General features: G+C 38.8%; 4 protein-coding genes, 2 long non-coding RNA genes and 1 other non-coding gene across 9 annotated transcripts; 3 read left to right on the plus strand and 4 right to left on the minus strand.

The window, feature by feature from the left end:
- The first annotated feature begins 1080 nt into the window (after window positions 1–1080).
- Window positions 1081–3459, plus strand: LOC133745318 (monooxygenase 2). Of its 2 annotated transcripts, XM_062173377.1 has the most exons (6): window positions 1081–1490; window positions 1678–1824; window positions 2073–2138; window positions 2238–2400; window positions 2483–2711; window positions 2794–3459. In XM_062173377.1, exons 1-6 carry the CDS (start codon window positions 1261–1263, stop codon window positions 3312–3314), a joined length of 1356 nt encoding a protein of 451 aa, XP_062029361.1. In that variant the 5' UTR covers window positions 1081–1260; the 3' UTR covers window positions 3315–3459. The 2 variants fall into 2 exon arrangements, with proteins under 2 accessions (XP_062029361.1, XP_062029362.1); XM_062173378.1 differs by lacking the exon at window positions 1081–1490 and having other exon boundaries at window positions 1683–1824; window positions 2065–2138.
- Window positions 3460–6550: 3091 nt separating this feature from the next.
- On the minus strand, window positions 6551–7797 carry LOC133742761 (uncharacterized). The gene is made up of 2 exons (XR_009862725.1): window positions 6914–7797; window positions 6551–6791 (listed from the first exon to the last, which is right to left on the minus strand). It is a non-coding gene; the product is annotated as an uncharacterized LOC133742761 (long non-coding RNA).
- Window positions 7798–7968: 171 nt separating this feature from the next.
- LOC133742759 (ras-related protein RABD2c) lies at window positions 7969–10090 on the plus strand. Its single transcript, XM_062170435.1, has 8 exons — window positions 7969–8134; window positions 8512–8584; window positions 8695–8742; window positions 8847–8894; window positions 9072–9143; window positions 9233–9388; window positions 9505–9608; window positions 9778–10090. Exons 1-8 carry the CDS (start codon window positions 8121–8123, stop codon window positions 9869–9871), a joined length of 609 nt encoding a protein of 202 aa, XP_062026419.1. The 5' UTR covers window positions 7969–8120; the 3' UTR covers window positions 9872–10090.
- Window positions 10091–10295: 205 nt separating this feature from the next.
- On the minus strand, window positions 10296–13449 carry LOC133742757 (pentatricopeptide repeat-containing protein At4g16835, mitochondrial). Its single transcript, XM_062170431.1, has one exon. The coding sequence runs from the start codon at window positions 13307–13309 to the stop codon at window positions 11276–11278; it is 2034 nt and encodes a 677-aa protein (XP_062026415.1). The 5' UTR covers window positions 13310–13449; the 3' UTR covers window positions 10296–11275.
- On the minus strand, window positions 13431–13503 carry TRNAE-CUC (transfer RNA glutamic acid (anticodon CUC)). The gene has a single exon. It is a non-coding gene; the product is annotated as a tRNA-Glu (tRNA).
- A 3356-nt stretch (window positions 13504–16859) lies between these two features.
- LOC133742758 (vacuolar protein sorting-associated protein 32 homolog 1-like) lies at window positions 16860–22256 on the plus strand. Of its 2 annotated transcripts, none has more exons than XM_062170432.1 (2): window positions 16860–17445; window positions 22126–22256. In XM_062170432.1, exons 1-2 carry the CDS (start codon window positions 16906–16908, stop codon window positions 22237–22239), a joined length of 654 nt encoding a protein of 217 aa, XP_062026416.1. In that variant the 5' UTR covers window positions 16860–16905; the 3' UTR covers window positions 22240–22256. The 2 variants fall into 2 exon arrangements, with proteins under 2 accessions (XP_062026416.1, XP_062026417.1); XM_062170433.1 differs by having other exon boundaries at window positions 16860–17427.
- LOC133742760 (uncharacterized) lies at window positions 20804–21340 on the minus strand. The gene is made up of 3 exons (XR_009862724.1): window positions 21195–21340; window positions 21025–21120; window positions 20804–20843 (listed from the first exon to the last, which is right to left on the minus strand). It is a non-coding gene; the product is annotated as an uncharacterized LOC133742760 (long non-coding RNA).
- Window positions 22257–26357: the final 4101 nt, after the last annotated feature.

A 26357-nucleotide genomic window follows, 5' to 3' on the forward strand; every position in this document is an offset into this window, starting at 1 on the left:
CAGGTGAGGAAAGAGAGGAAGGTGGTAAATGATGAAGTGAGCAGATCTGGTCGAGAAAAGAGATTGGGTGAAGGTGGAGATGGAGGTGAAGGTGATGGGGGCAGTGGTGGAGGTGGTGGCGGGTGGGGACTCTGATAGATACTACTAAAATAATTTTAAAAAAAATCTAGTTTTAGAGAAAATACTTACGCGAGGTTATTTTAGTTCTTACTTTTCTTGTATGATTTATGGTCTATTGTCATACATAGCTTTATGATTGGGGGTACGTCTATTGCCACCCTACCATTTTCTTAGTTCACCCTACAAACATTTGAATTATTGAAAGACTATATTACCCAGGTGTAAAATGACTACTAAGTACATTAATTTTCTAAAATCTAAATTTGTAAGGAAAAATAAATAAATAACCAATGAATTAAATAGAAAGATTACTTAATTTCTCATTGGATAATATTAATCTTCATCTTCTCCACCCAAATTTGCATTTATTACAATTTTTTTGTCTTTCTGTTACATCTTCATCATGAATTCGTTATTTAATTCACAAAATTATTAATGTTAACTACATCAAAAATTTTGCAATATCTTTTGTGAACACTGAAAGTAAAAATTTAAAACACGCAAGAAAAATCTCAATATCTTCTTTATTGCTCATAGTTGTTAACTAACTAATATTTTGACATATATTGAAATAGATGAACATTGAAGCAAAAAGACAAAATTAAAAAAATGGAAGTAAATTAGATTATGATTTTGTTAGGAAACTTTAATATATTATAGTTTTTTTATTGGTATAAATTAAATGTGAGATTTTCATTAAAAAAAATCTCTTTTTATTGGATATGTCATATAAGGATATTCTTGAAAATAGAAATGGATTACATAAGTAAATTTAATAATTGAAATTAAAATGTAGGGTGTAAACCGTGTAATGAGTAAGTAGGGTGAACAAAGAAAATGATAGGGTGGAAATAGCCACACCCTTATGTTATTCAGTTATTGTCAAAATTGGTGGGCAACAATCGCAAATGGTTATGCCTCACATTAGGTCCAACAAGCCAAAGACCAAAACTCAACTCCAAGCCACAACACACAAAGGGGTTCTGAAATGAAATATCTTCCCGGGAAAAATCGGATCCAAATGCCACTCCTTTTCATCATAACCACTAATTTTCCATGGCAGATTTGCTGACCAACACCTCCTCCTTCACTCTCAAACTCTCCCATGCTATCACTACTCTGCAAGTTACTGCATAAACAATGGGTGTAGTCTCTTTTTCCCTAGTGCTTCACAGCTCACTGGTGTCACCATACCATTCTCAAACTAGAAATCCTCTTGGCCAATCCAATTGGTTTCGAGCTCCAACCACAACCAGAACAAAACCCACTTCTTTATCAATCATAAGAGCTCAATCTGGTGCCCGCAAGGAGGAGATTGTCATAGTTGGCGCCGGAATCGCCGGCCTTGCCACTGCTCTGTCTCTTCACAGGTAACATGGTTTTGGGTAACGCTCTTTCTGCGAGACAAGTTATGTTGAGAGACTGTCAATCTAAACTGCACATTTACCAAAACTTAATTCGCTAAAGAAAATTTTTCCATTTTCCGAGGCTATTGTGTTCTTGAAAGAATTACTTGTTGCAAGTGTGGATACTCTTTCTAATAGTTTGGATTTTTAGGCTTGGAATTGGATCAGTGGTGCTAGAGCAAGCAGAGTCACTTCGAACCAGTGGAACTTCACTCACCCTCTTCAAAAATGGCTGGAGGGTTTTGGATGCAATTGGAGTTGGAGATGATCTCAGAACCCACTTTCTTGAAATTCAAGGGTATGGATATGTTCATTTCCTTCTTCAGGCTTAGTCTTACATTATCAGTCTGTCAACATATATAGACTATTGTCTATTTTGGCCATTTGGTACATGGTACATGCTTAATCTTGCAATAGTTTGATAGATTAACAAACAGAAGCATTTCTTTAGAATGAACTCCTTGTTAAAGTTTCAACTAGAATAAGGCTGTGGATTCTTCAAACTACTCAGTTGCCCTGATCTGGTTCATGGAATCAGCTGTGCAGGATGGTAGTAACAACAGCCGAGGGAAATGAGCTACGCTCCTTCAAGTTCAAAGAGGAAGATGAAAGGTAATGAGCTTCAAACTTAGATCATCTTCCGTGCTTTCACAGAACATGCAAATTTCAATTTACAATGTTGTGTTCTTATAACTGAATCATCATTTTCAGCCAAGAGGTGCGTGCCGTGGAAAGGAGAATATTACTGGAGACTCTTGCCAATCAACTACCCCAAGGGGCGGTTCGTTTCTCTTCAAAGCTTGCAAAGATTGAGAAGAGTGAAGATGGAGACACTTTGCTGCAACTTGTGGATGGTACTCAGCTATCTGCTAAGGTTGTAAATCAATCTTTTGACTAGCAAATTCATGGCTGAAAGTACCAAGTATCTCTTTCTCATCTTTGTGAATTTCCAACAGATTGTAATTGGCTGTGATGGAATTCGGTCTCCTATAGCTAAGTGGATGGGGTTCCCTGAGCCTAAGTATGCAGGGCATTGTGGTCTTCGAGGCCTTGCATTCTTTCCCGGTGGCCATAAATTTGAACCAAAACTGAATCAAATCTATGGAAGAGGGCAGCGTGCTGGAATTGTTCCTATTTCTCCTACAAAAGTCTACTGGTTTGTCTGCTTCAACAGGCCATCTCCAGGTAAATTACTAACTCTGAACTCTGAAGTTTCCATCTTTGAGTTTCTATACGTGTTCTTACAGCGTGCGATATTTTATTACAGGTCCAAAAATTACTGACCCAGCTGTGCTAAAGAAGCTAGCTAGAGAACTGGTAACAAACTGGCCTTCAGACCTGTTGGACATTATAGACCATACCCCGGATGACACAATTAGTCGAACACCACTAGTAGACCGGTGGCTGTGGCCATCCATCAGCCCTCCGGCTTCAGCAGGAAGAGTTGTGCTGGTTGGAGATGCTTGGCATCCAATGACTCCCAATCTTGGACAAGGCGCTTGTTGTGCTTTGGAAGATTCAGTAATTTTGGCACGAAAGCTTGCAGCGGCGATTGACTCAGGACCAGCAGCCATTGAAGATGCTCTCAGCTCATATGGAAATGAAAGATGGCCTCGAATTTTTCCGCTAACCATACGTGCAAATCTCATAGGGTCACTACTGCAGTGGGAGAATCCTGTTGTGTGTTCTGTCCGGAACAATGTCATTATCCCAAAGCTTGTTAAGCTAGGACCAATGTTGGAACACACAAATTTTGACTGCCAGCCTCTCCAGAATCAAGTTGTGTAATGTTGGGGGCAATTTATCATCCCTTTACTGATTGAAGTTAGAGGTCACTGAAACCTACGGGGAAAAGGAAAATGCTTGGAAGTGTCCCACTGTAATTGTATATTCCATCTTATAGTGTGCATCAGCTGTTTATTTGCCTATTCCATATCCTTCTGTACTAGGAAGTTAGAGATTTATAAAGCAACTGCTCATGTTAAAGTGTGATAAACGCAGCATGTAAGCTAACATAGTCTTTGAAATTAATCCCTTAGGATAGTAGGCAATGAAACAAATCAAAATTTAAATGGCATAGCAAGATTTTTCACTGATCAAATAAAAATAGTGCTTCATCTAATCAGAGACTTCAGAGTGCTACAAGCAAATACAATTCTGCAATTCCCGAATAAATAGCTATTTTGATAGTTTACTTTCTGATTCAACTGTGAAAAGCTTATAATAAAAATATTGTTAAACACAAACTAAATTATCTGGGTCATCTTATCTTACATTCATATAAGTTGCTGACAAGAGCTTCTTCTTGAGTAAGAGGGACCGGCTAGTTTTTCTACTCCAATAATCTTGCAGGGCTTATAGATGCATAGATTGTTTAATTCCAAGCTGCTTCTTCATTATCACCATCAATCTTCATAACCTTCATGCTGCAACAACTGAGTCACTTAAATCACTAAGGACATACTCATAGAAGCCACCATGCAACCAAAGAAAAGTGACTTAAAAAATCCAAAAACTTTTCCAGTTGAATTATGAATATCTAGAAGCAATGAAGCTTCCACATGTTCCCTACATTCTGAATATAATGACAGACAAATGCCCGTAACAGTTTCGCGACGGCAGTGGAAGCAAGTTCTTATTTGAAGGGATACCAGTCATACCACAAGCCTAAAACATTTTAAAGCTCACGACAAGCACTAGAAGCCTAAAACACATGAACACAGTTTCTTTATAATGAAACATTGGGCACATACACTTTGATGAAGAACATAAGTATGTTCCAACAGAACAAATTCGTGGTAATCACGAAGCTGAATGATGAACTATAAACAATGCTTCATTTCTTCGACAAAAGAGATACGTCACAGTTATGAACAACATTGGTGACATATATATGAGTCCAATGGTCCAGAGATGAACTATCCAAAAAAAAAAAAAGCAAACAGCCATATTCAAGCTTTAATCTTTGAAGCCTAACAGCTCAAGCTACCGTTGAAGTTCTAACTTCCAACTAGAACTAAAAAACAGCCAAAGATTGATGCATTACTTATCTACATAACTAAGTCCACAAATCTTGGACCTTTGCAATCCATATCTCAAGCATAATCACAAAGTTACAACTACAACCCAGGAAAGTCAGGCATCCATATTAGTCCATGGAAGCAAGACATGACGAAGATGGGAAAGATTGTAATTGTGTACCTGGATTGGAAAAGAACCAGAGGATGATAGCACAGAGAGCGAGGACGAGAGGTATTAAGTGGATGGCGTTCTCTGCGGACCTGATGCGAGACCGTTCTCTCTTGGCGGCATGAGAGAGGGGATCGTATGTGGGAAGATCTTGATCGTGGTGGTGCTCTGAGTCGTGGGTCGCGGTGGTTGAAGATTGCTGTTGTTGCTGCGGTGAAGTTGATAACGAGTTGACCGGGAAGTCCCCGGAGACTCGGGGAGCACTCGCGGATCTGTGCATCTTTGCTTTGCGTGTTCTGGTCAAGGATAGGCCTTTTATTGTCTGGGTGGGTTAAAAGAACATAGAAAATTACCGTAGTCCGGTAATTTTTTTATTGTGCGGTCAATATTATTAACCGTGTAACAATCGCACATAGCACTATAACATTCTTTTTTTTTTCTTTTTTTTTTTAAAAAACTCCACCCCATTCCCACCCTTGATGGGGCTCGAACTCCTGACCTCTTATATATGAGACCAAAGCCTTACCACCCCACCAAACACACACACCCATAACACTATAACATTCTGATTAGATGAACCGTGTAACAATCGCATGCAAGGCTGTATCATAACACTCGAGATTGGTTAGCTAGTAATTACGGGTGTATGAGAATGGCTTATTCACAAAGGAAAATGCGCTACTTAGAGCAAGTTCACCCGTTGGGTCACCAGGTCACCTACTATTCACTGCTTTTTAATGTTAATTTCCACCATCTGGGTCACGGACACAGTTTTCATGGTGACCTGGGCCCAGGTCACGATGGTGACCCAGAAAGTAACTCCGGGTGACCCAGGGCACGAAATACACTGTGCCCGTGACCTAGAGGGTGAAATTAACACTAAAAAGTAGTGAATAGTGAGTGACCTGGTGATCCAACGGATGAACTAGCTCTTAGCCCTACTTTTTTAGAAGCTGTTGAGGTGGCGTAGTGGCAGGTGGCAGCAATAACAACAGAAGTTGTGAAAGCTCCTGCAGTAGTATATTCGATTCTTTGCGATGGAATAGATTCAAGCGTCCGCGCCAGAGCAAATGGGAGTTGACTTAGTTACTTTTGTAGTAGATTCTAATCTCAATGTTGATCCGACGCAACTTACCAGTGATAGTCGCAGCAACAAGAGCTTTCAAGGGAGGCAGACATGTCATACCTTCTAGATCAAGAGTCCCACTAGGCAAACACCATACAACTATTATTTTTTTTGTATATTGTGCGGTCAAAATTATTAACAGTACGTGTAACAGTGGCACATGACACTAAACATTCAATAGATTGAGAAACAATCACACGTGAGGTTGTAATGTGACACTCAGTATTGATTACCTATTATTGTAGCCCGCGGCTATGGGTGTAAAATTTGGTGATGAATTGAGGTCATTCGACTCTTGGATTTCACTAACAGTGACAGACTTGTAACTAGTGATATTAAAATGTATATCGTAGTGTTGAGATCACAAATGTTCATTCCAATGCATTGCAATCTTTTGCGTCATTAATGAATTTGATTCGTTCTCAAAAACAAAAACAAAAAAACAACACGCTCAATATTATTACAATACTATTGTTATTGAATGTCAGTAACATTTTTTTTGTTTTTACAACTATCGGAGCTAATGCATTTCAAATGCTTTTGATTAAACACTCACTCTAATTTTTTCATTCTTACTGTCGTATATACGTGTTTTATCACTCTATGTTGATTCTAATTTTGAACTGATGTAAGTTGACATTATAATAGAGAAAGAGAAATGCACACGCCATTGTATAGCATTTGAAGTGATTTAGACGGAAGACCAACATTGATCCAACCACATGTTCTCGTTTAGACGGAAAGATGGATGCAACACTAAATTGTCCCAAAAATAAAAGAAAAGATGAAACACTACAAACGCGAAAGCAAGGTGAAATTAGCATAAAATGAATATTTAAAGCATCACATAAAATGTAAAAATAAGCTCCAAAACATTGTGGGGGAGTTGGAACAATGATCGGGCACCCCACCTTGTTGGCCTCTAAAAACGTGTCGTTTTGGTCACTGTGCTGCAAAATGAGATCTCGTCTTGGATTAGAATAAGCGAGGAAAGGAAACGCGGACGAAAAGGGCAGGCGGCGCAATGCCAGCTTGCTTAAACACGAACGCGCACGTATTGGCTTTGCCTTACCCTTGTGTCGACGCCACTTCTTTGACGCGCATTTCATTCAGCTCAGCTCAGCATCCCTCTGAGTTTGTTTGCCTTTGGGCTTAAGATTTCTAAGCGCAAACACACTACCTCATGAAGATTGACGAAGCAACTCGGAGACAACTGTTCCAGGCTTTGGTTGATTCACCCATTTTCTTTTCTGGCTTTTTTTGAATTTAAATACTTTTTTATGTTTTACGAAATGACTTAAACACCCTTCTTCTTCTTTTTTCTCATAATTTTCTTATAGTTCCCCTTAAATTTCAGTCCTTGTAAAATTAGGAATTGATTTGATAAGGTTTTAGTGGGTTATCATGTCACACACAATGCTATTAAGTGCTGTTGTTGAGGTCCAAGTCACTATTATTTTTTGTTTATGTTTTTTCATTTTTCTGATACAAAGAGAATTTCACATGATTTTTTTATTGAAGTGGAAAAAAATAAGAAATTCTCAACCAACCCCCTCCTAACCAGGTACAATTTACATTCAACTATTGAAGCTTTTAATAACTCCCATACTTTCTTTGATCGAAAGCATTCAATGAAATCGCTGGAAAATTGTTTTCAAACAATTTCGTTTAATTAACCAATAAAGAATGAGCTAACTTGCAAACTCAGTTTTAACTATATTTTAAGAGAAGTCAATTTTGCTGCTAATATCACTGCTATGTACCGATCATATTATGGATGCCTTTATATGAGATTATTCTCGGCCTCTCAATACAACAACTAGTGCTTTCATATTAGATCAGTTAGGTTCTGTTTGTTGTATGACTTGTATTTTTTAGTCGTTGATGCAGATGCCATTGGAAACCTCTTTTAACCTCAAGTCTAAATTGTACAATATAGACTTGCTTTAGAAGTGCGCTTCCATGAAAATGTGACCAAAATCGTAAAATCACCAATAATCAATCAGAGTGGGATGGTACACGTGGCGGAATCTAGTCCCCTATTACTACGTCACAAGCACTAATAAAGAGTTCCGGCATTTTAGGGGTCCTTTTATAATACATACACACCTCTCTCTCTCTCTCTCTCTCTCTCTTATTTCCTCCTCCTCGGTTTCTTCTTCTTCTTCTTCTTCTTCCACTCTCTCTCTCACTCCGGCGAAGGCTCTCACTTCCGACGCAATTTCTCGCCGGAATCCAACTTCTCGCCGATTTCTCGCGATTCACTCCCCGGCCCAGCCATGAATCCCGAATAGTGAGTCCGATTTTCATAATTCGATTTTGTGTTTGGAGTTTGATTATTTCTGATCTCAGAGCCCCGGTTTCTTGGAGGCTTTTCATTTTATTTTAATTCATGGAGAATTCTAAATGTTTGTTTGTTCGAATTTAGGTTTTTGAATTTAGATCTAGATGTAGCGCAATCAGATCCGTGTAGGTTTGGTTTTAGATTCAGAATTTATTTCAATTTTTGAGACTTGTAATATGGACTGAGTTGTTGGATCGGAGCTGTTTAGGTTAATAGTTGAAGATTGGATAGTAATTTTGATCAGTGAGGTGGTGCTGTTTATGTTAATAGTTTGATTATTGTTTTAGATCACGCGATTACTAATTTCTGTGGAAAATTGGATGCAGTGACTACCTGTTTAAGCTTTTGCTGATTGGTGATTCTGGTGTCGGCAAGTCATGTCTACTTCTGCGGTTTGCTGTAAGTTGTAGTCAGTTTTCTCCTGTATTTTACTGTTCTATCTCGGGGATTGTAATCGTCGATAGAGGCGGTATTGAGGTTGATTCTTTCTATGTGTTTGTGGAAACCAGGATGATTCATACTTGGATAGCTACATCAGCACAATTGGAGTTGACTTTGTAAGCATTACTTGGGTTTTACGGAGTGTGATTCATTTGACTTTTGATAGGAAAGTGATCTTAAGGTTCGGTTCTCATTGATTTCTGTTGCGCCTTTTGTTTAGAAAATCCGCACTGTGGAGCAGGATGGAAAGACTATCAAACTTCAAATTGTAAGTATATGAATTCTCTGCCAATTCTAGTGAAGTTCTTGTCTATCTTGATAGAATTGTAACTGTTTTGGAGCAGTTCAGTATGAACATTAACAAATCTTGTGACTGGTTCTGTCAATAAGTTGTGTAAACATTGGTTTCTTGCTGTTAATTCAATTCACATTTTGGGAATTGCAGTGGGACACAGCTGGCCAAGAACGTTTCAGGACAATCACTAGCAGCTACTACCGTGGTGCGCATGGTATCATTGTAAGTGGGTTGTTCACTATTTCTTATTTGTGCTTCTAAGTCTTTGTTGACCTTGCTCTTTATGATAAATCTTTGTTGGGTTCTCGCAGGTTGTTTATGATGTCACAGACCAAGAGAGCTTCAACAATGTTAAGCAATGGTTGAACGAAATTGACCGTTATGCAAGTGAAAATGTGAACAAGCTTCTAGTTGGAAACAAGTGCGATCTCACAGCAAATAAAGTTGTGTCCACTGAGACAGCCAAGGTAAATTGATGAGCATGTTCAGGTTTTCCATTGTATATTGTTGACACACCTCTTTTACCCATGTGTAGTAGACGAGTGCAAGAGTAATGGTTTAACTTTTTGTCTACTTTGTTTAGGCATTTGCAGATGAAATTGGAATTCCTTTTATGGAAACCAGTGCTAAGAATTCCACCAATGTTGAGCAGGCCTTCATGGCTATGGCTGCTGAGATTAAGAACAGGTACTCTATTTTTCTTGTCATTGCTTGATCAATATGCTGTAAATATGATTGCAACTGGACTTTTTATCTCTCTATCAAATGTGACATTTTTAGTGATTAAGATGCTGAAACAATTATGTATTGCATCCTTGATGTTTAACATAATTGTATGTTTTGGTTTCTATTGCAGGATGGCAAGCCAACCGATGAACAACGCCAGGCCTCCAACAGTGCAGATTCGTGGACAGCCTGTGAACCAAAAGTCTGGTTGCTGCTCTTCTTAAAGGGGAAAAGAAAAACTGGTGGGGGAAATGGATGTTTATGGGTGTTTCCGTGAAATGTAAAACTAGTTTTATCTTAACGCTTTGATATGAAGATTTCTTTTATCGTCAGTGGTCAGCACTTTGTTAAAGCCTTCCATTCTTTTCAATGTATTTGTTTTAAAAACTTTTGTACAAAAATTAGGAATATTGGTGAATAGCAGTATTTGCCTTGTTCTGTTCTCCTAATTCTTGTCAGATGCTTGACTCTTTCTCGGTAGCAACTATTCTTTATTTTGGTCATGAAATAAATGTGGAAGTTTCAACGTGGTGAATGCAACCCTGCCACAATCTGTATATTTCTACTGGCATCACCTCTTGCCTGTGTTTGTGCTATTGAACTTTATGGCATATATAAATTGCCTTTGAAACCTGAAGTTCTAGCAGATACAGGAAAGATTGAATTGTATCTGAAACTCAGTATCCCCTTAGAATTGTATAACGTATACCAAGTAAAAGTACATTTGACCTCTAATAAGTAATACAAATGACTGAATGAGAACAATGCAATCGGGCAAAGCTAGGCTTCATTTCTGAAACCCTCGTAGTTTTCTCCTCTTTGCAAGCAAGCTGCAACCATTATACAAAATTGATCAGTCTCAAGCCTACCCTAGGGGAAGAAAGCCATCATTTACCAAAAGCTGAAACGGTGTTAAGTAACCAATATTCTTAGTACAGTAATGCAGTCAGCATTGGCCAATCTAGCTCCAAGCTTCTAATAGTGAACCGAAGAATAAAGCTCCCAGGATGGAGTGAGGTGCTGAATAATTGTATGCCAATGTACCATGTGAACATGTAATTTCAAACCTATCCACGTAGGAGCCATAGAGAGTGTAACTTGAATAGAATCCTTGAAGTTTTGGGCAAAGAAGGCATAGTGCCTGGATGTTCAACAGCATACCAGAGTTAGCAAAAGGCCAAACCCATGTATTTTCACGAGTGATGGCGCTAACCTTAGCATTCAATGGTATTATGGTATGCCAGAAACTGGTGGTGGCTCTATCATGCCAATTGACAAATGCAGAGGAGTGTGTCAATTATAATTCAACGATCAGGTGGCTCTATCCTTACGAATCCGACGCACGATATAAGAATTAGAATGTCCCCAAGCTACTGGCATGAAAGATTGAGGACACAGAATGTTGCTGAAGCATAACTAGCTTGCCTTTGTTTTTTTGGATCCAACACTAGCTTCTACTCTGAGTAGAAGATTGCATACATCAGATCTAAAGCTGGCATGACATGCTTGACTGGCATGACATGTGGTGATCTCATTCAGCGGATTCTTTTCTGTTGCAAGCCTCATTTTTCCTTATTACCTTCCTAATGTACTTGAAAAAGACTTCCAGGGGAGCAGTTTTTTGTACGCTACCAGTAATCACCACAAGAACAAACCCCATTTTTGAAATGATGGAACCTTGTAGTATCTCTGAGAATGATTTCTCTTTTCTCAATTGCTGAAATATACTTGACTGCATGATGGCAATCCCCACATACTCTCAAGTTTTTGAAAATGCGAATTGGCATCCCTAAAGGCACGTGTATAAGCCCAAAAGCAATTGCTAGTTTTTCACTGTGCCATAATAGCAGCTGCTGTTTCTGCTCTTCCCCAACATCATGTAATGCAAATTCAAGATCTGGAACATAGCCTGCCAACTTCATTTTCTGATCCAGTTCAGACAGTTTTTCATGTATAGATGCCAATTCTGGGTGAGCCCTGTCACCTGATCTGAACTCATGGACTACACTCTTTACCTCAATCCAACTATAGCCAGGTGTCTTCACGACCCTATTTTCTTTCATCGATCGCCTGACCTTGCCGACAAGGTCCCATCTATTTGTTGCAGCATAAACATTAGCAAGTTGAACATAGCCAGCTGCACTCGTTGGATCAAGATCAAGCAATTTCTCGGCAGCAAACTCAGCTAATTCTAAGTTCTTGTGCATCCGACAGGCACCCAATAGAGTTCCAAAAATGGCAGAATGTGGTTCAAATGGCATTTTCTTTATCAAAGCTACAGCTTCAACTAGCTTACCAGCACGACCAAGAAGGTCTACCATACATGTATAGTGCTCTGGCTTAGCTTCAACTTGATACTGTCTTGCCATGGAATCAAAATATTGAACCCCAAGATCTACAAGTCCTGCATGATTGCAAGCCATTAACACAGAAACAAACGTTATCCAATCTGGTTTTACTCCCTCATTCCTCATCTGGTCAAACAAACTGAGAGCTTTTAAACCTTCCCCATGTTGAGCATAACCAGCAATCATTGCATTCCAAGTAACAACATCTTTTAGTGTCATCTCAATGAAAAACTTCCACGCATCCTCCAAATTCCCACACTTACAATACATACTAACCAATGCAGTTCCTGAAGTCGTATCATTATATAATTCAAACTTATAGAGCAACTGATGTACTTGCCTACCCATTTGCAGCGCAGACAGGTTGCTACAACCCAGTAGAGCACTACTCAAACTCGATGCATTTGGCCCAACCCCATATCCAATCATTGACCTGAAAAGCTTCAAACCCTCTTCAGCTCGACAGTTTTCCACATACCCTGCAACCATAGCATTCCATGTTACTAAATTTTTCTCAGGCATCTCTCTAAACAACTTCTCTGCTACACCAATCTTCCCAAACTTCATATACCCAGTAACCATAGCCGTCCACGCCACAACACTCTTAACCGGTGCAACCTCAAACCACTTCACCGCCGAGTCCAAATCCCCACATTTCACATACCCCGAAACCAACGCACTCCACGAGACACTGTTCTTCTCGGGCATCAACAAAAACAACTTCTGTGCTTCCCTCATCTCCCCATTCTGAGCAAAACCCGATATCATGGTATTCCAAGATGCAATGTCCTTAACAGGCATCAAATCAAAGAACTCCATAGCAGAGCCAACACCAAGATTACGTAAATAACAAGCCAGCATACTATTATATGAGCAAGTGTCTGGTTGAGGAATTTTATCAAACAGTTGGCGGGCTTCTTTCACTTTCCCGGGAATTTTCGCATACCCGGCTAAAATCGAATTCCAACTAGTTGTGGTTCTAACAGTCATCTTCTCAAACACCTTAAGTGCAGAATCTAAATCCCCGGAACGAATGTAACTGGTGATCAACTTGTTCGACGCAATGACATTGCGAAATTGGTGGGGATCAAAGTGTGTAGACTCATTGCAAAATTGGGTTGGTGTGAGTTTCTGGGTCATGTTACTGGTGGAAACCAAGTGGGTTTTGTGTGGAGGAATGGGGTGGTTGTTTTGATTGGGTTGTGGGTTTTGGATTGTGATGGTGGAGAGGGAAGAGCTTTGGTTTTTGGCATTGGGGAAAGTTTTGAGCAGCAGTGAGGGCTGTGCTCTTGTGCTTCTTCTAAGACATCTCATGGTCTCTCTCAAGAAATTGAGAAGAGCATGACGTTCGAAATTTGTAATTCTGGGAATTTGAATTCTCAACTTTCAAATTTGAAAAAGGAATAAAAATATTGGAAACAAAGAAATAAAAAAGTTCCGTTGCCGGGACTTGAACCCGGGTCTTTCGGGTGAGAGCCGAATATCCTGACCAACTAGACTACAACGGATTTGTGATCTGTTGGCCAATTAAATCATAATAATATGAGATCTGGATCTGATTATCTGCGACTGCCACTAATTGTTTAAAGAGTTTGAACCAGTTAGAAATCGTCAAATGTTTAAAGAGCCGAATATCCTTACTCTGTTAGTTAAAAATATTAATTTTTATTTTTTCAGATTATGATCTTACTAAAATAGTGGAAAGTGGAAACTACAATTTAGTCTTAGTTGTGGATTAATATGTGCTAAGGTTTACTATATCAAATTTGTTACCATGAAGATGTTGGGTAATTAAGATTAGAGTAATATCAATCTTTTAATGGTGCTTAAGAAATTGTACTATGAGATATTAGTGGGAAATTGGTCGACTGAGAGGACATATTTTGCGGATTTGGTATGCCTGTGATCAAAGGTGTCAAATCTTCTGTATGAATAGAAACACTATCATCTCGAATATTAGTTAGTCTTGCGAATGATGGACATATATTACAGGCGGAAATTTCATATAAGAATTGCATTTTTATCTGTATTTGATCAGTTATTGACTCTTTCACTACTGAGATGATTTTTGTTGAAAGCCTAACTGTAAGCTTGTTCCCTTATTGGAGCTGCTGCGACTGAAGTTTTTGAAGAGCTTTTTATTCCTAGCCTCCTGATGCTGAGCTTGCATTGAATGGGGTTGAAGTGTTTTTATATGCAACTAGAAGTCATCATCCAACTAAGAAAGCTTGATATATTTTCTTCAAAAAAAAAAAAAGCTTGGTATTCGTCTTCGTGCTCTTATAGATGCTATTGACACTCGGTACGTGGTGAGGTGTACGTGAACAGCAATCACCAAGGGTGTGATGGTTGTAACCATATTTCAAACATGCAATATATTGATCTTTAGCCTGGGGTGATCGGTCGTTGCAGAAATTACATATTTCACATTAGAATAGAACCGTAAGTCCTTAACTATTTCAAGTTAATTTAAACAAGAAACAAGTGTCCTAGGTTTGAGAAAGTTTAGGGTGATCGGTCGTTTTTTTACTAAGATCTGATCGAAAACAGATAGCCAAAACTATTTTCTCTCGTGCATATAGTGTGATCGATGTTGTTTTTCTTACACAATAATTCATGAGCAGTAGACTGTAGACACTAAAGTGCCAAGGGCGTATACTAGTTCTGTTCGCATTTTTTTCTGTGTGTTGTTGTGCCTGTACTCTTAGTGCAGACAACAATGAAGTTTTAAATGCTCATTCTTCATGTTGGTGCAATTGTAAAACATTAGTCGGTTTACCTCTAGGTGGCAATATGTTGAAGGAAAATGTTCCATGAATCTAATACAGAATAAGGTTTCCTTCAGTATCTCTTTATTTAGTTTTCTAATAGGGTTATTATCACAAATGGTACCTGAACTTATCTTCTATTTTATCGATGGTACCTGAACTTCAATTTTGATCACAACCAGTACCCGAACTTTTCGATTTCATTTTAAATGGTACCTAAGGCCACCTTCGATAACTATTCCTGCCAAAAAAGCCAAATCTAAAAAAAAAAAAAAAAAAAAAAAAACAAGTTCAAGGCAAGTCTATTACCAAAAAATCATCACTATATATGATTGCAACCCTTGAAATCATCAAAAATCATCACTATGATTGCCTCCCATGCCGTTTTTAGTCGGAATAGTGACCGGAGGTGGCTCTAGGTACCATTTAAAATGAAATCAAAAAGTTCGGGTACTGGTTGTGATCAAAATTGAAGTTCAGGTACCATCGATAAGATTGAGGTATAGTTCAGGTACCATTTGTGATAATAACCCTTTCTAATATATAATAAGGTTTCATTGTCTTAGTAGGTTTTCTTGCCTGAGTAGGTCTCCTTGTTAAACTGAATAAAATGGGTGCCTTTTATTTTATTATTATTAGTTATATAAGGGATGCCGGTCGGCGTGTGGCAGACGGAGCTTGGCTGGCTGGTATGCATGATAGGGACGGAGCTTGGCTGGCGTAGGTGGACTGGTCTGGAGCAGGCTGATGGGCCTTGGGTGGACCTTTTCTTGATGGATATCCTAGTTGGGCTTTGGGTTTCTGGGCTGGGGTTTACCCTAGTCCAGTAACTTCTAAATTTGGGCTAGGGTTTAGACCCTTAGCCCAACCCGGCCTATGTTTTTAGTTTTTGTCTAAATTCAATAAATTCCTTGTATTAGGAACCTAGATCTCTAGCGCCTCCGGCGTAGTACCAAAGGAGGATCTCATTTATTCCTAAGATCTGAAATGTATAATGAGTGGGTCTATTTCTACGTACCACTGCGGGTACTACCACTACCTTCTTGTTTGTCTATGTCCTTAAATGACAGTGAAAGGGTATGTAACAGCTTATTCTGCCTTGCGATGAATATTCTATTTCGCCTTATTGGGCTTGATTCAAAAAAAAAAAAATTATTAGTTATATCAAAGAAAAGGAATTGAATTCCCGTTCAATTATATTCGATGAAATACTCTGAGAAATTAGAATCTAGATGGTCTATTTTAGGACACCTTTTCCAGATTCTTGTAGAATAAAGGCTCCTCCTTGTTGATTTAAGCAAATTAGAACACGTACTAATGCTTATTGATTTAGGTTTTGTGCATGCCTAGCAGCACATATATTTGAACGAACAATTCTTAGGTTCACCCCGAGGGTGAATGAGCATATTCACCCCCATTGTCGATTAAAACATAATAACTTTATAATTTTCTAATCCAACCATTCATTTTGTATAACGTAATACAAAGATTAGCTTTGTAAAAAATCAATCAAATTGAAGACTTTTCAGTTATTCATTTCTATGAAATACATGAACGGTTCATCATAATAGTAGTAAGTGTTGTTAGAACCATCCATTTGTTTGATTCAATTAGATAATTAAACGATTTCTGATTCGATTGATTTTTTACAGAGATGATCTTTAAAGGCTAATTTAAGATATGGACCGTTGGATTATAAATTTATTAAATAAAAATATGTTAATCGACAATAGGGGTGAATATGCTCATTCACCCTAGGGGTGAACCTAAGAATTGTTCTATTTGAACACCTACGCGCACAAGTTAATAAGTCTCCATTATTTCAGTTCTTCAAGCATTGGAAGAAAAAAATTGTCATATAAATGGAAAATAATCGCACCAAATGTTTCTAGTTTCCTATAATGTTTAGGTTTTATTTTCCTTGCAATAATGTTTTTTAATATTTGATTGTCGTAAAATGATTTTAATCATTTAATTATTTATAAAGTTTCCTTGTCATAGTAGGCTTCCTTGTCTTGGTAGGTTTCGAATTAGAGCACTATATAAGGCAGCTATTAGATTTATTTTTTCATAATTCAGATTCAAATCTCCCCTCCCCTATTTGATCGAGATCTTTTTCTCCAAGATAGCAGAGAACCAACCATGTTTGCCAGGCTCTTTGGGAAACCTAAAATGGAACCGATCACCTTGGAAAAGTTAAGTGAGAATCTTGAAAGGCTTGAGAAAATGGAGAAAGTACTCCAAAAGAAGGCTGCTGCTGAACTTGAAAAGGCGACGCGATTCAGCAATGCAAAGAATAAAAGAGCTGCTATGCAATCTCTGAAGAAGAAGAGGTTGTATGATCAGCAAATAGAGAACAACGGAAACTCCCAATTGCAGGTCCATGATCTGATGATAATGCTAGAAGGTGCAAAAGCCAACATCGAAACTGTAGATGCCTTGAGAAATGGAGCAGCTGCACTGAAGGCAATGCAGAAAGCAGCGAATATAGATGAAGTGGAAAAGACCTTGGACGAGGTTCATGAGCAGACAGAGAAGATGAAACAGATCCAGGAAGCTTTGTCAACTCCAATTGGATTTGATGATTTTGATGAGGATGAATTGGAAGCAGAACTTGAAGAGCTGGAAAGTGCCGAGTTGGAACAACAACTTCTTCAGCCTGCAGCAACTTCTTCAGCTCCAGTTCACCTCCCACACTACACCAAAACTGGTCTTTTACGGCCCACCATGTGCGCCGTAAAAGTCTATTTACGGCGCACAAAAACACGCTGTAAAAGCTCGCGCCGTAAAAGACCCCATCTCTTTTACGGCGTGCATAAATGCGTCATAAAAGAACCAAGTAACACGCCATAAAAGTGGTTCCACAAATGTCATCTAGGTCATTTACTGCCCACATTGCACGCCGTAAAAGACCTCCTATTAAAGGCACACACAGAACGCCGTAAAAGAGTGGCTAAACTCCTAGTTAAGGCGCACAATGCGCGCCGTAAATGAGGTGTGTTCAAACAAAAAAAAATAAAAAATTCTTTTTGCTCAAATATCATACTCATATTACCCTCATTATAATTAATTTCATTTACAAAGTAACAATGAGAAATGTATTAGTAGAACTCATTACATCAATCAATTAAACCTAGCTATATCCATAAACCCTAAACATATTTGAAGTTACCTAACTACAACAGACAACAGAGAAATCTGGGCTCGTCACTCAACTGATAGCTAGCATTGAGCTTTCATCTAACCTGTCAACTAGAAACAAGCAGCTTCTATCAACATACTTTAAATCACCACTCGAATTACATATAAATGAACTGAAGCTTTTAGTTGCAAGGTGTACAATCTTTTGAATTTGATCACTTACATACCACACCAAGATAAGAGTACGTACTGACCTCTTCTTTTGTCCAAGGTATCAATTGTTTGAATGTACTAATGATTCATCAAGTATAGCAAAAGATATCATTGATCCTACTAATCAAACAGAGGATGTCATTCACCAAGTAAAAACAAAAGGTAATAAACTAATAGTTCAGTGTTACACTATATCCGCTTTTGGTTTTCTAGTTTTCAATTACCATGTCCTTTCCTTCTCTGCTGAGCTTTTTATTCTCGTCAGTCAATTGATAGCTAGCATCGAGCTTTCATCTAACCCATCAACTAGAAAAAGCAGCTTCTATCAACATACTTTTAAATCACCACTCCATACTCTTAAATCACCACTCCAATCACATATAAATGAACTGAAATGAAATATTGCACACACAAACACAGTGAAGAACATCTAGGAGAAGCACCTCCTAGTAAACTTATTAATTACCATATAAACATATACAAACTTTGAAACTAGATAAATAAAATTCCATATCCGACTTGCAACTTAATACTAAGAAGCCAAAACATTAATAAAAACAACAAACTACATACCTATCAGTGATATATACTCTAGGAGCTCATCCGAGATAAAGTCCTCAACATTCACATCGACCAAATTCCCGAATCTATTAGAGGACACAAAAAATGTGTTCTTGTATCAAGCAAAATGTGTCCTCTTTTTCCTCTAAGGACACAATTTTTGTGTCCTAGAACTGAAAAAAATGTAGTCATCTTTTCTCTACAAGGACAAGCTCCTTTTATATGCCAAGTTTTAATATAAAATTCCAAAAACAAACCTGCTCCCCAGTTGTTGTTTCAAACCCACTTATGAGTGTCACAAGATTCTGGTAGATACCATCTGAACTGTCCTGCAAAAGAAGTAAAAAGGAGAGAATCAATAAATAATATCAAAATAAATAAATACCAGGAAATCTTTTAGTATTGATCTGCATTATAATTAGGGAAAGGCTCATGCAATCATACATATGAAAAACTAAATAACAACTCATTAGCAGCCATCATATCAGCCTCATTTCCACCGGCCTTTGTGCAGGATAAACCTTCATGGTTTAAAATTCTAATAGACAATTTAAATCAGTCAGCGTATGAATCTGGAAAATCAAATTGTAAGTAAGGAGAATGACAATGATGACAATATTACCTTAAAAACAACTGGAGCCCCTTTCAGCGGACCTTCAGTGACTCACATGCATTTGTGAAAGATTACAAACTAAGCACATCTTCCAACTTAAGAAAAGATCTAATTTTGCTACACAAGTTGAATACAAACACATAAACATAGCTAGAAATAACAGAGGGAGAAGGGAGGAACAATCAGATAAAGAACATCTTATCTTTGAGTGAATGTTCTTTTTCTTGGTCTGATAGTAGTTCATGTTCAATTCAGAACAATCACAGTCCAGAATATATCTCTACAGCCAAGAACTTTACAGTTTAATCTGAATGATAACTTAAGCATTATGCATACTCAATCCAACCAGCCTTGTATTGTTTTATTCATTTCTTTTTTTTTGAAGTCAGAATGAAAATGCAAAAAGGAAAAGAGGTACGGAGAAAAACATAGATTTCAGAAAATCAGGCCAAACCTAGAGCACGGTAATTGGTTAAAGCATGGTTTTGGCCTTCTCCACCATGGGAGATATACTTCGTACATAAACAGAACAAAGCATGCAACAATAATCTTGATATGCTGACAGTTTATAGAGAAATCGTTACTAACAGTTCCTAATATGGGTGCTACCTCATGGAACCGGGCGTAGAAAATAGAAACCAAAGACAAAAGTTGAAAATGATAGCACCAGCAAAAGTTCAATACGCCGCAAAACTAAATTTTGGCCACTGTTTGTATATTGTCATGTTCTACTTTCTTAACTTGTTATTAAGATTGTATAGTTAATGAGCCACATATGAGGCTTTGAAGATCCTACTGAAATCATAGAACTATACTAGCATCCTCATTCACTCGCTTGGACTACATAATACTCAGCTTTAGCCTAAATTCTTGTACAAAAATCCAAAGAGAATAACTTTCTTGGGGAAATTAAGGAACTTCTGCTGTTTAAATAAAAGGACAGTATGTGTAGTAGCTTACATCAGGCCAGGTGTCGGTAATGAACTCCACAATGTCATAAAATATATCCCCTTGAACATCAATTTGGTCCTTCTCGGTTGGCCCCTGAGGAAAAAATAATACCAAAATGTAAGGACATAGAGCTAAGCATATTTCAAAATCACTTCTTAAACTATAGTCACCTTGACAACAGAAGCTCCTGTAGCAAATTTCTTCCCTAACTTCTTTGAAGCACCACTAAGTTTGACAACTGAAATGTTACCAAATATACTAGTTATGGATTGTTTCAGCAAAAGACTCTGAAAACAGAAAAACAAAGGATTTAAACCAGTAGATTGCTCACCAAAAAGCTCCAGTCCTTTGACAGTTGTGATACATTTTCGCTTATTGCGTGTAACCTTTTCAATAATAACCTCCAGCTTCTCCTATAGAACAACAAGAAACATCAGCAAAATTTAATCACCGCAATCTAAAAGTTCTCACAACAAATGCTGCTCGTAACTACTTCACCCTGCAAATCTTCTTTCAGTTATGGCATCGAATAAAGTGTTATAAAAAATTACCTTTTTCTTGACCTTCCCACCCGGCAGACGCTTGACCTCTTCTTTAGGTGCTGAAGTTCCACCACCAGCAATCGAAAAAGTATTATTACATTCTCAATTCACACACCGCAAAATAGCAAAATAGTAAGGCAAATAATGACACTCTATGAAACAAAATCAAGACAATCATATCTGAAAAGTATAGAAATCAGAATCACGAAGATGAACGGGAAAAGAGAGAGAAGGGCGTACTGGAGATTTTCGGCGACCTGTTGAGTGAGCTTAGCAGAGAATCCACTGGCAGCCGTCTTGTAACTTTAAACCAGAACGTCCTTGGCAGTCTTTTCACTGTATGTATATTTCAAAATCAATATTAAACAAATTGATTTCGCAGCAGAGAGAGAGAGAGATTTGCAGCAGACCTGCCAAGGACGAAGGCTAGGGTTCGGATGTGATAGCTCAGGCTCCTCATTTTGCTGCGGCCTCTCAGTGTAAACGATGTGGATAGCCGATCACGAAGAAGAAGCACAAGAGCCGGAAAAAGGGTCAATATTGGAAAACTAGAGAAACTCTAGAAATCGAGGAACTAAATGTCGAAGAATAAAGGGTTACCATGTATGACCATCGCTGCAAGGCTATGTCCACTTCGGCGGAATCCAAGTAGGTGAGATGAGAAACCCAAATTAGTTGGAGCCAAATGCAAAATCATCAAATTTTCTTGTCGATTCACCTCAGATCTGAAAGAAACCCCAATTCTGTTTGAGAGAGATGAGAGAGACAGGTATTCACCCAGATAACTGGATGATTGGATTAGTTTGAACAAGGATTAAGAGAAGAAAGGGGAGAGAGATGAAAGAGGAAGGGATGGCTGATAATGTCAGGGTTTGGGTCTGGCGTTTGTTTTGTGAAGCGTGAATTTGTTAGTAAGAGGTCGATTGGGTGGGAGATTAGAATTTTAGCCGAAAAAAATAGGCGGGTTCTCAAAATTTGTGGCGCACTTATTTACGGCGCAGTCTATATGAATGCCGTAAATGTAAAGCAACATTTATGGCACACTCCAAAAGCATGCCGTAAAAGACCAACTAGAAAAGTCTTTTATGGCGTGCTTTGGCACGTATTAAAAGCATGCCGTAAAAGACCAACTAGAAAAAGTCTTTTAAGGCGTGCTTTGGCACGTATTAAAAGCATGCCGTGAAAAACCAACTAGAAAAGTCTTTTACGGCGCGCATTCAAAGCACGCCGTAAAAGACTAACCCAGATGAGTCTTTTACGGCGCGCATTTGGAACACGCCGTGAATAACTATCAATTACGGCGCGCATAATATGCACGCCGTAAATTTTAGGCGGTAAAAGCCTAGATTTCTTGTAGTGCCAGCAGGAAGGCAACCAAATCGTCCTCTTCTCCAGAAGCCCACCGTTGATGAAGAAGATGAACTAGCTGCTTTGCAGGCTGAGATGGCACTATAAGCAGCTTGCACTATGTTATATATGCTAGTGTAGAAGTTTTTATGCTTTAGTTCCAGGTTGATACTCGAAACATTTGTTTTGAATTTGTTGATAATTAAATGGCAGAAATTTATTCTATTCTAATTAATCCTAGTTTCCACCAACTTCATGAACATATATAATCATATCTTACATAGAAGTGTAGAACACAAACCTTACCTCTCTCCTTAATTACTTTATCTTCTATGTAGCTTCACTCGATCACATTCATCCATTACCTCAGGCTTCTTCTTTGGAGCTTTCCCCATCATCCATTCTTTGCCGGTTTGGCTTTAACTAACCAATGCTTCCCAAACTTCTTTTGAATAATCTACTATCAACCTATCAACAGAAGGATAATTAAACTTGAAACAACTGTTTCGTGGAATCAACATTGCATAACAAGCATTACTAATTTCCTATGCAGCCTAATCTCAATCGTACTTAATCTCAGGTACTTGCTCACAATTCCGACATCACTCATCGACTGTGTTTTGTGATTCACACAATTTACTCTCGTAGTCTCACATGATGTACTCAATTGGAAATTATATCGTTCAACTTTGTATCACATAGTGGAATACCGTTTTTACGAAACATTACCACTTTTAAGATGTAATTATTGTCTTTTTGCAATTTCATGCTCACATAACAGATTTTTTTTTTTTTTTTAGAAAATAGATAACTTCATTACTTATCCATGGCCAGAAGGCACGTACATCATAAGTTGTCTCATACCAAAAGTTCTAGATGACACAAGTTGCCAAGCATATGACAGGTGACCCTCATTGTAAACAAATGCGCACAATTAGACAAGCGACAAACAGGAGAAAATCATAACCTAGTGAAAGATACATGACTCGAAACAACTGAACAACAAGTAAGTGTTTGGACCCAAAATGAGCATTTTGGCCTGACAAGGCACGTCTTGGAGAAATTGAGCCAATGTCAGTGGCTCAAGCTATATATTGTCGACAAGTTCAAAATGAGCATAATGAAGCCAAACTCTGCAGATCCATTTTAGCTGTCTAGAACGGTGCTGGCACGCCCGCGCAGAAAAGAGACTGTTGACCAGCTGCAACAAAATTGGAGCCAAACATTTTGGCACGCCCAGTGGGACAATCTGGATAACACTAGAGTCTTTTTGTGTTCGCCATCATTGGGATGTCAGGGGAAAATCTTTACCAAAAGAAATTCCTAAAGTGACAAGATGGCCAATGTTGCCACCATTGGCAATATTGACATTGATGACGAGTTCGAACCACTCATCATTCCACCAGATGCTAGCCTGGATGAGAGGCTTCGCATCCTTACACTGCATAGTGAAAATTATGGGAAGCATCTGGCAGCTTCGATCGCGAAAAGGGAACAACGAATTCGCGAGTTGGAGCAGCGAATGAATCAGAATGCTCAGAAAGCTAAAGAGCAGTCACAAAAGCTTTTCTCGAGCAGAGACAAACAGACTGCCCAACCTGCCGCGAACATCACATCTGAGTTCACGACCTTATGCGAGGAAGGTTCTACCTTGGCTAATTCGCATCAAGGCGAATTCGAACGTCAAAAATCTGCACGCGAAGAGGTTGTTTCTGAGACTAACTTGCCTATAGGTGGCAATCAACCTAAGGGTCTCACTGGTGAGTCACAGCCTTACACAAAGGCTGTGCATGGAAAAGGTCATCAACAAGGTTGTTCTTCTGACAATACAATTGTCTTTGAACAAATATCTAATTTCTCCACTGATCAAGCCAAATACGTGGCTACTGATCAGATGCATGGGGGGCAAGATATGACCCATGATCATCCCTTTGATCAAGAGAAGATGACGACAGTTGGCGACAAAGCCGATCTTGGGACACCGTCATCTCCCGAATTGCAAATGAAGATCATGCTTCGTCAACCAACAAAGATACTTAGGGGGCAAGATTACTCCTCCTACGAGCCAAATTGCTTCCAATTCTTCGACGCGAAGTATCTTTGTTCTTTTCCTACAAGCTCTCACAGGAGGGATTTTTACCTTACAAATTTTGATACATCGGAGCTTGGAGTGAAGCATAGATGGCCTCCCCCGTAGTCTTCTAGAAGTTAGCCAAACAAGGTGCTGCTAGCTCCTTTCTTTGGTTTTAAATTTCTTGCCAATTTTCAGTTTTTTACTTTTATTTTCGTCATTTATCAAAAAAAAAAAAAAACAAATAAAAAAAAAAAAAACAAATAAAAAAAAACAAAAATAGAAAAAGAAAAATACAAAAAGAGTTTCAAATTTGTGTGTCGCGGAGGATGCAAAAGTTGTGTTCTTGCCTAAACAGTGGCTTGAACTTTCTGATATACTTAGAGGGCATTGGTTTTGGCCTGGGCACATATACAAGAGGCATTTAATATGCCTAATATGGAATCAGTCAAGTAATTTCAGTCAAGCCAATAAAAGTGGCTTTTGGAGCAACAACATTATAAGAGCAGTGCTGATTCAAGACCTCTTCAGTCAAGACGAAGACCTTTGACTTCGAGGTCTGGGGGGCAATGTTTGGACCCAAAATGAGCATTTTGGCCTGACAAGGCACGTCTTGGAGAAATTGAGCCAATGTCAGTGGCTCAAGCTATATATTGTCGACAAGTTCGAAATATATATTTAGAGGCTAAATAAAGCCTACTATGGAAGCATGAAAAGTCAACTTTAGCACATTTTCCTACTTCGGCTAGGAGAAACCGAGCTAAACAAGGAAGGAGGGGTGGCAGACTGACCAAATGAACTCGAAATGAGCTGAAACTCTGCAGATCCATTCTAGACAGCCCAAGAATCATTTCTTATGAAGAGTGCCAAAGCCCGTTCGGAGTGGAAAACCTTCAAACAAACAGTCCAATTTTCTGCAGAAGCAAAACTGGAAAACTGGACCTGTAAGAGGTCCAGCAGCATTTCCGGCCCAACCACATGGAAATAAATTCTGAAATTTTACCACAACAATCTACATTCATGGTGGATCATTTCATATGAAGAAGTCATGGTCAAAATCTGAATGCTTGGTGGAGATATAGCTGCAGCAAAATTGGTGCAGTAAGTGCTTAAACCTAACATTCCATTAGTGTTTAAGTGCTTGAACCTAACAATTCCATAAACTCATAAGTGCTCCATAAACTCATAAGTGCTCCATCATGATCCCATTAAGTGCTCCATTATGATTTGTTTAAATGCCAAATAGTGTTGCTTGGAAGCCTATAAATAGAGGCTACAACATAGAACAAAGAACTCATTCATACATCAAAACATCTCTAAGATGATCTAAGTTCTCTCTAGAGCAAACCTCTCTAAGAGCAACTCCTCTCTTTCTCCTTCTCTTATCGGTGATCACACTCTAAGTCCTAGTCTCCTTTGGAGCCGACTATTAGTGCCACCAAACCCTCTGTCAATGTACTTCGGTCCTAGTCTCCTTGGGAGCCGATTGTAGTACCACGACCAAAAACACCACAATTCACCAATTTAAACACTCATTCATACATCAAAACATCTCTAAGATGATCTAAGTTCTCTCTAGAGCAAACCTCTCTAAGAGCAACTCCTTTCCTTCTCTTTCTCTTATAGGTGATCACACTCTAAGTCCTAGTCTCCTCAGAAGCCGACTTTAAGTGCCACCAAACCCTCTGTCAAAATGCTTCGGTCCTAGTCTCCTCGGGAGCCGACTGTAGTACCGCGACCACAACGGTTACGGAACCAGCCAAGCAAGGGTAACGCCCTAGCAACCCAGCCAAGCTAAAGTCACGCTTTAGCAAGTACTTCTCTCTACTTCCCGGTGATTTCGCTCTGCTTAACCTACAACGTTAAGTATCGACTTGGTGACACAAGACAAAGTCCTCCAGCACGAGGCACAAAGAATCCTGCGACGAGGTTGGTGCTCTCCTCGTCTACAGTCGCTCAAAAGAAGTCAGGTCAAGGGACACCCCCAACGACCGCACCCAAACGGTGCTGGCACGCCCGCGCAGAAAAGAGACTGTTGACCAGCTCAAGAAAAACTGGAGCCAAACATTTTGGCACGCCCAGTGGGACCACATCAGAAGTTTTTCTCTTGAAGCACATTCAACCACTGGCCTTCAAAACAAACATTTTGGCACGC

Source organism: Rosa rugosa, chromosome 4 (genome assembly GCF_958449725.1).
Source record: "Rosa rugosa chromosome 4, drRosRugo1.1, whole genome shotgun sequence".
In the NCBI taxonomy this organism is placed as follows: Eukaryota; Viridiplantae; Streptophyta; class Magnoliopsida; order Rosales; family Rosaceae; genus Rosa; species Rosa rugosa.